Source organism: Lissotriton vulgaris, chromosome 1_1 (assembly GCF_964263255.1).
Source record: "Lissotriton vulgaris chromosome 1_1, aLisVul1.2, whole genome shotgun sequence".
Taxonomy (NCBI): Eukaryota; Metazoa; Chordata; class Amphibia; order Caudata; family Salamandridae; genus Lissotriton; species Lissotriton vulgaris.
Genome location: NC_141685.1, coordinates 293,706,641 through 293,720,072, shown reverse-complemented (window position 1 = coordinate 293,720,072; position 13,432 = coordinate 293,706,641). Strand labels below are relative to the sequence as shown.

The 13,432-nt window shown below is 45.3% G+C and overlaps 1 protein-coding gene across 1 annotated transcript in view; it reads left to right on the top strand.

Annotated features, from left to right (window-relative positions):
• The window catches only part of ATP6V0B (ATPase H+ transporting V0 subunit b), a 141,821-nt gene extending 129,031 nt beyond the window's left edge, over positions 1-12,790 (top strand). Inside the window, exon 8 of the mRNA XM_086952328.1 lies at positions 7,627-12,790. Within this exon, the coding sequence (XP_086808454.1) occupies positions 7,627-7,653 (27 nt within the window). The 3' untranslated portion in view covers positions 7,654-12,790. The remainder of the gene's footprint in view (positions 1-7,626) is intronic.
• Positions 12,791-13,432: the final 642 nt, after the last annotated feature.

The window sequence follows — 13,432 nt, the reverse complement described above, 5'->3', positions numbered from 1 at the left end:
CGTTACTCAGGACAGCAAAACACGCCCCCAAATCCGAAAAATTTTAGAAGCTCGAGGCAGCCATTGTTGCCCAGCCGGCGCCGAGTACGGTGATGCTGCCGCTTTCCACCCACACTAGTGCCGCTTCCTCTGCTCTGACACGGGCAGTCAGGTAAGTTTTCTTTTTTTTTAATTGTATTTTTTAATGCCCCGCGCCAGGCCCGGCCCCTCCCCCCGCCAGTCCCGTTGCCCCCCCCCCCCCCCCGCGCGCCAGTCCCGTCCCCCCTGCGAGTGTCTTAAATGAAGGCCGGTCCGTGATCAAAGTGAAGCCCCGAGGGCCGGTATTGTATCGACACCGGCCGTCGATCTCCAGAAGTGCTTTAAATTCACCGCCGACTGCCCGAGGCCAGAGGAGCCGCATTAGGCTGCTCCCAGGGCTGGGCGATGCAGGCCCCTGCTCCGGATTCCTCCTGCTCCGGTTGATGTGCCCCATGGCTTCCCTTGTGGTAGGTTCTCTAATTTGCCTCTTGCCTGCTGAGCGTGCTCTCAGAGGCACAGTCCGCTCCACTCGCTGCCTGTCCCAGCCTGCTCTGTTCTCAGCTGAGCTCTGGAACACGAGCCTGAGCTCCTGATAGTCTGGTGTCTATGCCCGCCCGCACAGGATCTCAGCATCGGGGAGGGGGGGTGCTAGACTGGAGTGCGGGTAGCAGCTGGTATCCGGCGCTCTGCCAACATACATTGCCCCCTGCCTACTTCCTCCACTCCTGGCTCAGCTCTCCCTCGCCTCCGGGCTCCCATGCAGCGCCCTCAGTGAAGTCGGAACCTGAGCCTGAGACCATTGTGGAGGGTAGCGCTGCCGGCGGGCCATGTCCTGCTGATTTGGGAGCTGGGTTGGCCGGGTCACATGCACGCCATTACAGGCGTCTGGTACCGGAGCCTGCTTACAGGGGGCATTTCGCAAATCTTACTTCCTCACCTCGTGTACAGAGCTGAGGCGCTAAGGGAAGCTGTGTAGCGTCTTTTTTTTTTTTTTGCATTAAATGCCACACACACACAGAGCTAGTCTAGGGATTTACGGAGCCCGGGCCTGCTGCTGACTGACTCTCTTTGTCCCTCAGTAATGGTCCCTGCATGCGCTGATTGTGCGCGCTGAATCCGCACTAGGCCAGGGTTACCCCTGCCCTTCTGTGGTGGCACATTTACTGCTCATCTTGAGTGAGGGTTAAACGCATGATCTGTGCTCCCCCCCCCCCCCCTCTGCTATCCCCCCCGCTGCTCCCCCCTGCTCCTCTGTGCCCTTACACGCGCCTCCTCCGCTTCCCTCTCCTTCATCTTTCATTTGAGTGTCGTGTTTGCACCGCCTAGTTCCTTCCATGCCCCCCCATTACCCTCCTTGTTTCCAATATGTTTGGTAATAAATTTACATTTGAATCTTTCGTGTACTAGCGTGGGTTTATGGTCCGGGTTTGCCTAGTCTACAATGTTTTGCTCTTCGAAATCTACTTCACTCTTCATGTGACTGTGTAAGGCTTTGTATCGGTTTTCTCTTCTGCAGAATGCCTTTCTGTACCTCAGCTATTTAACATAAGCGATGAAAGTACTGTCCTAACACCTGTCCCTCCCTTGTGTCCCGAGAGACTTGGGTTACGGCTTGTTCATGGTTCGTGGAATTGTTCCCCCCACCCCACATCCCCCCCCCCCCCCGCGAGTCCCGCAGTTTGTATTGACAGCATGACTCCCAGCTGCTCTTGAAGTGCTCTTTATGACTTTCATAGGGAACCGTTCTACATGAATGAGATTCGAAGCCCTGTATTCTCTTTGCAGTGCATCACGTCAGTAAAAACCAAAACCTGGCTTCGGTACCTGTGTCTTCCTTCACTTCCTGTGTCTGTCCTTCACTTCAGAGCATATCTATAGGTACGGGGGGAGCCTGGGGGTGACAGGGCGCGTTATAATTTTGTATGACTCACTCAGATGGCCGAATTAGACCGACATACATTCAACATTGTGCCCAGAGCACAGAGTGAGAGTCTGCTGTTGTACGTGTGATGCAACAAATATAAACCGGTCCTGCTGTAACTGCCACTACCTCCTTTTGTCTTCTTTTCCCCTTCCCATCTCCCGCATTACTCTGCTAGCTTCCCCAATTCCCTCCGCTCTTCCTTTTCTCTGAGGCTTTCCTCAGTCTTTGTCCTGCTTTCTCATCCTACTTACTTTCTTCTCTCTCTTTCCTTCTTTCTCTGTTTGTTTCGTGCACACCAGCTCTCTTAGTTAGTTAACCGGCTCTCAGGTTACACGAGCACGTTTCATTTTTCTCACACTTTAGATCAATGTTTTGTGAATAACATGACAAACATTACTAATGTGCCGACCCAGTGCGCACTCGAGAAATAAGTCCTAATAGCATAAATGCATAAGGAGGAGAGTGAAAGATGAGCCTCGGTTGTTGGGTGTGTGAGTGTGGGGGGGTATCTCGAGCTCCATTTGTACAATTGAGGAAAAGGAGAAACTAGGCGTAGGAAAAGAGTAATAATCTATTAATGTTTCTTAGTTAGGGGGTTTGAACCCGCCCCTATTGACATTGTAAATGACAATGCCATTTATTTAACGATTAAACTGTTGGCAATGTAAATGACAATGCCATTTATTTATGATTTAAAAGAAAATGTTAAACAAAAATGTAATGAGCAATGCCAATAGCTCTACCTTTAATAATGCCGAGACCATAGCATTGTAAATGCTTGTTTACTTAGGCAGTTCAAGGTTAGTACACACAGAGTTTACTACTATCTTCTCCATACTAGTCAACCCAACTCTACTAATCATTCGTTCGGAGCATAGACATTAGTTTTAAATGTTGTTTACTTATTACAATCTGAAGCTCCTTCCTCGTTCAAGGTACTTGCTTTTTAGCCCTTCTGAAGTCTTTATCCATCTAGTCTTTATTCAGTGACTGGTGCACAGATTCCTTTATCCAGTGACTGGTGCACAGATTCCTTTATCCAGTGACTGGTGCACAGATTCCTTTATCCAGTGACTGGTGCACAGATTCACACAGCGAGAGGTGTTTACTAATACCCTTGCTCCTGGTTTAAGTTACTCCATACAATTTCATATTGTAGATGGATATTTTCATGGCCAGACAAAAAGAGCTTTGCTATGCATTCTCTGCTGGCACTTCGACCATTCGAGTCTAGCACATATGTTCTGATGGAATCTCATGACTTGTGTGTACCCTTTCAGATGGGCTGAGTGATCAAGAATTAGATCATATACCACCCATGAAAGTAGGGGTTGTAGAACAGGGCCCTCAATAAATTCTCCTATTTATTTAGAGGCACAGCGCCTTTACCAGGATTTACTTGGAGGCAGTATGAAAGTCGACTAAGATCACATATGGATTGCAACCTATGCATGAAATAAAATGTTCCAATACTGACCGAGCCATTCTTGCTTATTCATCCTTCCAACATGCAAAGAATAAATGCCTTGCGTTGTGTAAATATAACACTTCTAACTGCAGACTCCTCCCGATGCGAGTATCTCCAGGTGCCAGTCTGATCTGGAAACTCAAAAAGCAGTGTTCCTACAGACCGGTAGGTGTTGCCATGCGAGCTCTCGCCAAAGCTGCCCTGCTACGGAAGTGACACATGGAGCTGCATATAAGCACCCCCGAAGGATGCTGACTTCAGTTCCTACATTTCTGTGCCTTTAAAACACTGAATCGGAGCTCTGCTCTTAATTTTCTTTTTTTTTTCCTTCACTTTGTGAAGTCATTTTTTTCCCCAAAAAAATTCTAGTATGCAAGGGAACATGTTGCCCCCTTAACACTGCATTGTTTAAGCCTTGTAGGGACAGTTGTTAACAGATGTCTGTGACAGCCCCACAAATTGTCTCAGGTGGTTGGGTTCGGCGCACAACTCTGAAGAGCTGTGACAACTGCACCCAGACGAATCCTCATGCCATTCGTGAATAAAAGGGAAAGCTTTGTGTGGCAAAGCACTGCAAGACTCCACACAATGCTTATTTCAGATCGAAGTCATGAGTGCAGATCTACTACTGAAGTCGTTCCCAAAGCAGATCTTATTTCTTTGCCATCAAAGTTTTGATAAGTTAAAGATTAAAACATAAGCACAAGAGTAGCTCAGCACTATCCTGCCACTCCAGAGAAGGCACCAAGGTGTACTGTGTCTCCAGACATCGTTCTCGTTACACTGAGGAGCTGATTCGGCCTTTGGTCCTGAAACCCACCAAGTTCAGCCTGGTCTCAGAGAAAATGGTTCTGAGGCTTCTTGGTCAGCTTCCTTCCTGGATCCTGCTTGCTGACCATGCCCAGTGGCATATGCCCTATCTGCAGTGGAATTTGAAGTCTCAGTGGTCCCAGGACTTAGGAAACCAGTTGAATTCTATCCCAGTGTTGGATGAGACTGCAAAAGACCTGAAGTGATGGTTGCTCGACTGCAATTGGAACAGCAGCGGGCCCCTCTCTCTAGCCCAACAAGATTTTACGGTGGTGCCAAACACATCACTGCTGGGTTGGGGAGGCCATCTGTGAGTGGTGGACATCAGGGGACTCTGGTGTCCGGCAGAGTCTCAACTCCAAATAAATCTGTTGGAGCTGTGGGTGATTTGTTTGACGTTGAAGACCTTCTTGCTGGTTCAGGTTTTCACGCACAACACAATTGTCATGTGGTTCTGCAAAAAGCAGGGCAGGTGGGGTTGTGGGACCTGTCTCATGAGGTTCTGCACCCCTGGAGCTGGCTGAGCCATCGGTGCATTTCTCTGGTGACACAGCACATGGTAGGATCTTTAACCCCTTCCACGCTGATGACGAGCTGGGCTCGTCATGGCGTAGCCTCCTCGCACGCTGATGACGAGCCCAGCTCGTCACGTAACATGCGTTTTAAAAAATCTCAGCGCAGGAGCGGAATTCCGCTAGCACGCATGAGGTTAAATGCCAAGGCGGATGAGCTTAGCCACTGACACCTAGAGGATCACAAATGGTAGTTATTTCTGCAGGTGACATAGGGCATCTTCCAGTAATAGGGCAAATCCTGGCTCGATCTCTTTGCGACCATCGAGAATGCGGAGTGTCACCAGTTTTGCATGTTGAAGATCCAAGGAAGCTGTTCTTGGAGGCGCATTCCACATGCAGTGAATTACAGGACTCCTGTACTCCTTACTGCTCCTGCCTCTTCAGCCCGAGTGGTGAAGAAGATGAGGAATGACTGGGACCAATTCACCATCGTGGCTCTAGATTAGAACAGGAGAATGTTTTACCTGGAACGTCTGAGTCTCTGCATTTGTCCTCCAATCGGGCTGCTGCTACACGAGGATCTTCTGTCGCAGAAGCAGGCAGAAGCAGGCCAGAGACTTGCACTCAGGTTGGTGCAATATGCACTTCCATGCACGGAGATTGAGAGGCCGCATCTGACCTCCTTCCACCTTACTTCTAAAGTTGTTGATGGGATCTTGGCAGCCGAGTGTCCCATCAACTAAATCAGTGTATTGTGGACAGTCGAATAAGTTTGTGGCTTGGTGTAACTCCCGCTAGATCTACTCGTTGCATGCCAAAGTGTCAGATGTGGTGCTTTTTGTTTTGTCTTTGGCCCAGCAAGGATTTGCTGTGGGCACGATGAAAGGTTATTTGCCAGTGTTATGGCCTTTTTACCGGTAAAGGTCAAGCCGCCCTTGTTCAAATCAACCTTATGTGATACTTTTTCTAAAAAGTTTACATCATTTGTTTCCATCAAATTCCTATGTGATGACATGGTCCTTACAGTCCTCGTGTATCTCTTCCAAACAAGTGCACAGTTGTCCATTGTGCCTCCTCACATTAAAAACCTTTTATATTTGTGATGACATAGTCCGTGTTTGAGCGAGATGCAGTCCTGCTCTGTCCAGCCTCCTTATATCCCCTTTTTTCCGAACAAACTGGTGTTATGGACTTGAGCAGAATTCTTACTGAACGTGGTGATGCTTTTTCATGTCAGACAATCCATTACTCTTCTGACTTTCTTTGTGTCACTTTATGCTTCGAAAGAGGAAGAGAGACCGCTGCTTGGGATAGGTATATGCTTTTACATTGATTGTAGCAAGGAACACCAAGTAACCGATCAGCTCATTGTAGTGTTCTCTGGTGCAAAGAAGGGCAAGGTGTTGCAGAAACTGACCACCTCTCTATGGATAGTTCTCTTTGTTAAGATCTGTTATGCACTGGCTATAATTCACCCTTCAGAAGGCCTGAAAGCTTATTCCACCAGAGCTGAGGCTGCTAACACTGAGTTTGCATATGGAGTGCCTGTACAGGTTATCTGTCAGACTGTTGGGTGGGCATCAGTGCACATGTTCATCAAGCAGTACTACTGTGACAGCCAGGTCTGATGGTAAGGGCAGTACTTTTTGATCTGAAGTACTTCACAGACCACACACCTTGGGTGGTACTGCTTTGGTATCTATTCACAAGGCTGAGGTATCTGTGGTTAAAAGTATCTGTGAGAAGAACAAGTTACTTATCTTCTGCAACGCTCTTTCTGGTGGGTACTCGAACTGCAGATTCCTTATCACCATCTCACCTCCTCATTCTATGGAATGGCCTTTTCCATCTAAATAGTCAGTTTAGGAAACCGCACACTGCTGCTGGATTCTGCATATGAGGGCGAGACCAAACCTATGACAGAAACTGACAGCACGCAGGAGTGACGCTTACATGGGTCTGTTTCTCACTTTCAGAGCAGAACAAAGTCTGCATGTATGGACATAGTGGCACCTACAGGCATGCGGGCGCACCATGTTTTACACACTCCGGATCAGGTCTAGTTCTTGGAGATGTGCGCAAGGGGAGTAATCTGTGGTTAGAGTATTCATAGAAAGAACGTTATCGAAGGTAGGCAATTTCCTCTTGTGCTGTGATATGCTTTAGGGGTTCTCGAGGGGGTGGCGGGACGGGTGGGGGCATAGGGGGTAGAGAGGGGGGAATGTGTGGGTGAGTGTGTGTGAGATATGTAATCCTATTCCTACTTATGCTGCTGCTTCAAATACTGTGATCATCTGAGGGTTGGTGAGAGAGCTTGGGAAAAGAACACTATTACTGCCCAGAACCCCTGCCTCTCTCTGATCACAGCCTTTGTTGGGATCATTTAGTTAACTTAGGAAGGTTAGAAGATGGGGTCAGGGAAGCTAGGTGGGGTAGCTAAGGGAGATTCCTGGCCTGAGATTCAATGAGTATTTGGGATCAGAGGGTAGAGACTGAGGTGTGGAGAGAGCTGGAGGACAGAGGAGAGGATAAAGAGGAAAGCTGCGAGACTGGTGGTAATATCAGCATGGCAATTCAATGCAAGGACTAACCCTCTTTTGCTTGTGTCTCCATGAAGTTTGTTACCCGTTAGCCGACAATGGGGGGGGGTAATGAGGTCTCCTGCTGTGTCTAAGCGCCTTAGGGATTGAATCACTGCAGGCAGAAAGCTCAAATGCTGGGTGGATAAGTGTTTTCATGCTCTGAGTGGATATGTCCAAAATCGCATGTCCTGCTCGTGTTTGTGCAAGGTTAGTTTAGCCATGCCCTTTGCAGAGTAAGCATTTTAAAATAAACTAACCTAAACTGATGAGAAAGGATCTTCTAATTCTAAATGTTTCTTTCTTTTTCAGACTTCCAAAGTAAAAATGGGAGATTAAAAATGCACCTTGCAAAAGCCATGTGCAATGTGTGAGATCCACTCAGGCTCCGGCTCTCCCTCCTCCCTCTCACGTCCTGGAGACCAGAAGGAGAAAGATGACTTGTATTTATTGAATGTTCTCTATTCCTTTCGTCCCAGTCTGTTTCTTTTTTAACTCCCTCCATTGCTGAAGAGTGATGTAAAAATGGTGTATATAATTTTATTCATCCTGTGTGATTCCACAGGCACCTTTTTGGTGGCCTTTGTGAGAGAAGAAATAATATATATGTATATATATCTCTTTTTTGTGAATTTTAGCTTCCTTTTCAGCTGTAAAAAGTGTATGGCATTTCCTTGATAAGTTTTAAATGGATAGTGTGATAAACGAACACAGTTTGCGTGTTAAAATAATGTTTGTCTGAAATGTGATCGGACCTGTAAAGTGAATTAAAATGAGGTGGCCATTCTGGGCTTGCGTGTTCAGTGGACCTGGATCATTGTCGGTTGTGGACTGTTTCACGCGCCCGTACAGAACACACGCAAAGCTTTCAAGTCATGTTGACCATTGACCACCACTCTTCGAAGGGCGGGTTGGAGGGCATTAAGCAAGCTGCCAGTACTACGAAGTGGGCAGTTTGTCTGAACTTTCTTCAAAGACAGATGCCAAGGTTGGGCCAAGTTTAATTTCCATATGACAGCAGCATCCCTCCTCCAGCCTCCTCCCTCACGAATAGACTTGCTGTTCTGCAATCAGGGGAGATGTTTGTTTCTAGCTCTTGGACTGTCTAGTGTAATTTCTTCCCGCTGAGATCCTTTGCACCCCTTTGTTTTGCAGTTTGACATACCACAAAACCTTGTATGTGTATATAATAAATGGATTTATCTTTCTATCGGCGCATGCCATCACATCCTTCGTCTTTCCTCCCACTGCTTCCTGATAGCAACGCTACTACCTACACATACATCTCAGAAATGCAGTTGTTGGGCGCCAAAGGTGACCTTGAAAGTCGCTAGGATGATACATGCAGGCCTGGGACAGCTTTTTCATTTATTCCAGAGCGTGAGTGGACTAAATATGTTTTGAAGAAACTTCCCAAGCACATATAAATGTTTTTAAAGACCGAAATTTGACTTCATGATGTAGTGCTTCGTAGATGTTCTCTGCGTGAAGGGTATAAACTGTGCATACCCTTCTCATCCGAATACATGTATACCGCTATGAAGGTGACTCACATTTTGCAATATTATTAACGCGTCTCTGACCAGCTTTTGATGGTTCTTTGGGGTTCTGCTGTCGTACTGTAGCAGGTTGGCTGTTTGCCTACTCGAGCTGTTAGGGAGTGTAGCTGTCTTTCTCTGGGTGGAAGGAACCTCGCATGATGATTTTCAGTCTCCTTTCACCGCTTCTGGCAGTGATTTTTAGTCATTGTCTTATTTTACCCCTTTGACTTTTTGGCTATTTTTGAAGCCCTCCTGTCCAGTTGTTGGAACACCTAAAACTTCTTAGATGAGTCTCGGTTTGTGCGCATCTGCAGGACATTCTTCCGTCTGTAGAATGACACAGACGTTGCCTGTCTACCCAGCCATGGTGTGACATTCAGGAGCCATTTCCATACCTATGTTCCGCGAGTTTATCAGCAAGCATTGGAGAATACACTAACCGGAAGCCGCGGCTTGCCTTTTGTGTTGAAAGGATGAAAGCCTGGCCTTTGGCACTGCATGGAGGCAGCGCGCTGCCTTTGAGCTACTTTCGGCAGTTTCCTTTATTTTGTACTGTGAAATGATGCTCTGTTCATACATAGAGAAAAAAGGGTTTTCTCTTCCCCTATTGCAAGAAAGACTTAAAAGCCTCCACTGTTGGCAGGAGACACTGCTGATGAAAGTGTTCAGAGACCCTTATTTTTAACAGCAATGGCCCCCCCTTTTTTTTTTTATTTGCTTGGATAAGGGGCTACTTATGGAAAAACATATCGTTTCACTTTGGTGGCCTTTCATTTGCCGCTGAGCCTGAATCTGTGAGAACGTGACACTGGACCAGCTAGACATCGCAGATTTAAAATTGGATTTCTCTATAATACAGGAGAGCATGCCAGCTATTTTGGTGCGGTCATGATCGAAAGTTTAACACTGTCTTTTGGGAGCGCTTCCAAAGCACTTTCTGATCGATGGGTGCACAGATTATTATTGTTTAAGTCTATCTGCCATTGGCTGTATATAGTATCTTGTGCTTGGAAAGCTGTTAGCCATTCTCAAAGGCAAATTCGTTCTGGCATCATTTGGGGGAGTAAGCAGAACACAATTCCATTCCCCACCCTCCTAATTTCTCGTCATATAATTTGCGAGCGAGATGAAGCGGTATTATGTTTGTCACAACTAAATTTGCTTTTTGGATCCTTAGATCTGTGGCTTGTGCATCTGTGAAATGTAGATGGTGGTCTTTCCTGCTGTTAGCCCCTTGGCATTACCTTATCTGCACTGGCCATGGCAGTGGGGAACTTGTTTTGGCTCCTGGTTTATCACTTTTGGAGTGTTTACTGTAGCCTGTTCCAACACGATAACCTTGTCTTCCTCGACATTTGCAAACGCACACTGAGCAAGACAAAGCTAAAAGATAGCTGCTCCCGGCTTCAATTAGCCCATCCTGATAGCATGACGTGGAGGCAACGTTTCTTTTTCATTGACATTCAAAAATATTCCATTTGTGTCATTCAGCACTAGGAAATACAGAGCATGCTTGATCAGACATTGTTCTTTCAAAAGGTGTCCTAGAAACAGGCTATTATACCAACATCTAACAGCGAGTTTAGAAATATTTTGTAGAGTGACCTTACATTTTAAATCTGAAAATTAATTGTCCTTGCAAAGAATACACTTCCACTCATTTTTCTATTAAGGTCATTCTATTTTTTTTTTTTTTCTTGTGGTCGGCTGCCTCTCCTATCTTAAGTAAAGTATATGTAGTTTCCCTGCTTCTCTGTAGTGGAAACTAGGAAGCGCTATTAATGTTCAAATATTGCAAACCACTTTTGCTGCTGGAGTGTGTTACTTATGCATTTGATGGTGCCCCAGACAGCCATCCTCCGTGCAGATGTATGTTTCTTTGGGATTTTTAAAGTGCATGGCTGCCCATATGTAAATTTTGCTTTTGGCTTTAGATAAATGGAAGCAATGAGTGTACATCAAGCAAGATGCCCTGCAAGTGGGTTTCTTTCCATATGGAGTCATTCCTTGTCCTGGGCAGGGAAGCTTCCTCCTCCAGACAATGACCAAGCTAAAGTCTGCCACCCATCCCCGTGTCTCAGGTCGGCAGACATAGTATCATGCCTTCCACTAATCTCTTCTGTACTCAAGTTTCATACTAACTGTGTAGAGAAAAACCATCACGCAAAATCATCAAATAAAAAAGATTGTCTGTATTTAAAGTTGTTTGATATCTTAAGGCAAGATCTTGCATGTTCCTACAAAACGTCATGTAGTGCCAAAGAGCGTTATGGCAGATCCTATAAAGAGATCGTCAGACTTCCATGCAGTCACCCATTTGATGGATCATATCCTCTAGGCAGAATAGTACGAAACTGACTTGCATTCCCATCTAAGGTCAAAAAAGGAACTTCACACTTATTTATCACTGTTCCTAAGTTGCATGTCTGTTTTTGAAATAAATGATGCTTTAAAGATCAAGTGTTGGAAGAGTACAGAAAAAAAGCCTTGGCAATATTACAATTGAATTTACTCATCCATCTGGCTCTTTGTTTATTTGCCATCTACCCAAAATATGGGCCACTTCTACATTTTGCTCCCATTCGATATTTTACCCCCATAGGATTGATGAACTTGTCAGTTTCTCAGTCTGTTCAGCTCGCCCATGGCCACTTATCCAGTTCTCTACTGGAAACAGTTCTGCTGTGCAGTTTCGTATCATAAGCTCTTCATGTGTAATCCTGATGCCTCTTGGGGTTTATATGGTGTCTTTGACCGAACATACCTCATAAAGGTTTTCAACGCAGTTCTGACGTCCACAATTTCACTCACCATTTTGGATTGCCCTTCTTAAATTCTGCTGCAAAAGAAATGGAAGTTGAACTCCAATTGGAGATGCAAAGGGAGGTTTGTTAAGATTCCTTAAAAAGTTATTCTGGTAATGTCTAACTATGTAGTGGTTCGCTGCCGAAATCCTGACGTGTCATTATGGTTTGAATTAAGATTGTGAAAGGAAATTTGTTAAAAAATGGCATTAAGCTATTGTTGCAAACTTGATTTCTGTTTTTCTGAATTGGAACACTTTATATGAGGATTAAACTGTGATTAATGCATGTACTACATAAATCTTCAATTTAAAAACCTACAAAACACATTCATATATTTCTGCTCTTCTAAATAAAAATATGAAGTATTACACCGTATTAAGGTATTTTAGGTCTGCTTTTGGTAGCATATGTAAGCAATAATAAATGCAAGTTTGTCTTTTTAAGCAATATATGATCAGTTTAGGAAGTAGTTGGAGCTCCCTAAGAATTGTACATCTGCAGATTGTGCGGTACTTTGTGGAGCACCAGTGCACTTTCAAAGATGGTTGAAAAGCAAGCAAATGTTTTGTTAAAAGCAGATCTATCTGACATTTAATAAACTCGATTTTTCATGGTGCTTCGCTGGGTTCAGATGCTGTAAACCCACTGTTGAACCCTAATGTACATTGAACACGTGTCCTGGGGAATTGTGCTTTTTCTGCTTTATGTGATATTAAGCAGCTTGTGGTCTTATTTTTATGTTTTCCATTACAATTAGCATTCCTTTAAAGGTTGGCTAGACACATGCAATGATGAATGCACCACCATGCCTAGAAATCCAATGTGTATTGTTTGTCCGGGTGGATTTTCAGTCCCAAAGGCCTCCGATTAATAATGACCAGTCGTTTCAGACTTGGACATGCTTTTAAAAGTGTGCATCACTCTTTGGTACATTTCTGCTGTGTGTTTGCAATTGGGATGGGGTTAGTGGGGCACATGGGAGGGAGGAGACCGGATCACACAGGGGAGGTATGCACTACTGGTACAATTTGTTATGAAAATGTGTGGTTCTTTTGTCTGTGAAATTTTGCATCACTTTCCTGAGAGAGTTTTCTTTAGTTGTTGAAATAAAAATGCCACTGAACTGCCTGTCATCGGTCGTGTTTACTATTTAACTGTGCCGGAGCAGCTGTTATTACAGGACTGTTTCTGGGAGCGTTTTTTTTTGAGAGGTGTTCCTGTCATTCTTTCATCATTAACCTTATGTAATTTAAGCAGCACAGGGAAGACCGAAGAGTTCATCAGTCATCCGTGGATGGGAAGTAACCGGTATAAAGCCTCTTTGCCGTATGCTTCGTAGCAGTGGTAGAGTATCCCATTGGGCTCCTCCTGCCCATTTCCTTTTGATGGTCCACTGGTTTGCTAGGAGGGAATATCTCCGCAGAGGAGTGTCCGTTAATGTGGAGATCTTCTTAATCTGCCTACCGCCTCTGAATTGGGCAACCAGATATTCTCTAGCGAGACTTGCAAATCAGTGGCTCGTTTGTATGCCCCACAATGCTGTTGGAGTGAATGAGTGTGGAAGATGTGTATCTCGAAGGAAGAGATATGCCTGCTGAGGTATTTAATACTTTGTACTGGAGAGAAGCTCACACTCGTATAGAATCCTACACTCTTCTAGCAGTTGCCACTCTTCCCAGTTTCATTTCCTCCGGTACTCCCCTCACAGCCATTGGTAGGTGAATGCAGCACACATAGTTGTTGAGATCTACCATTACATACGGTGCAGTT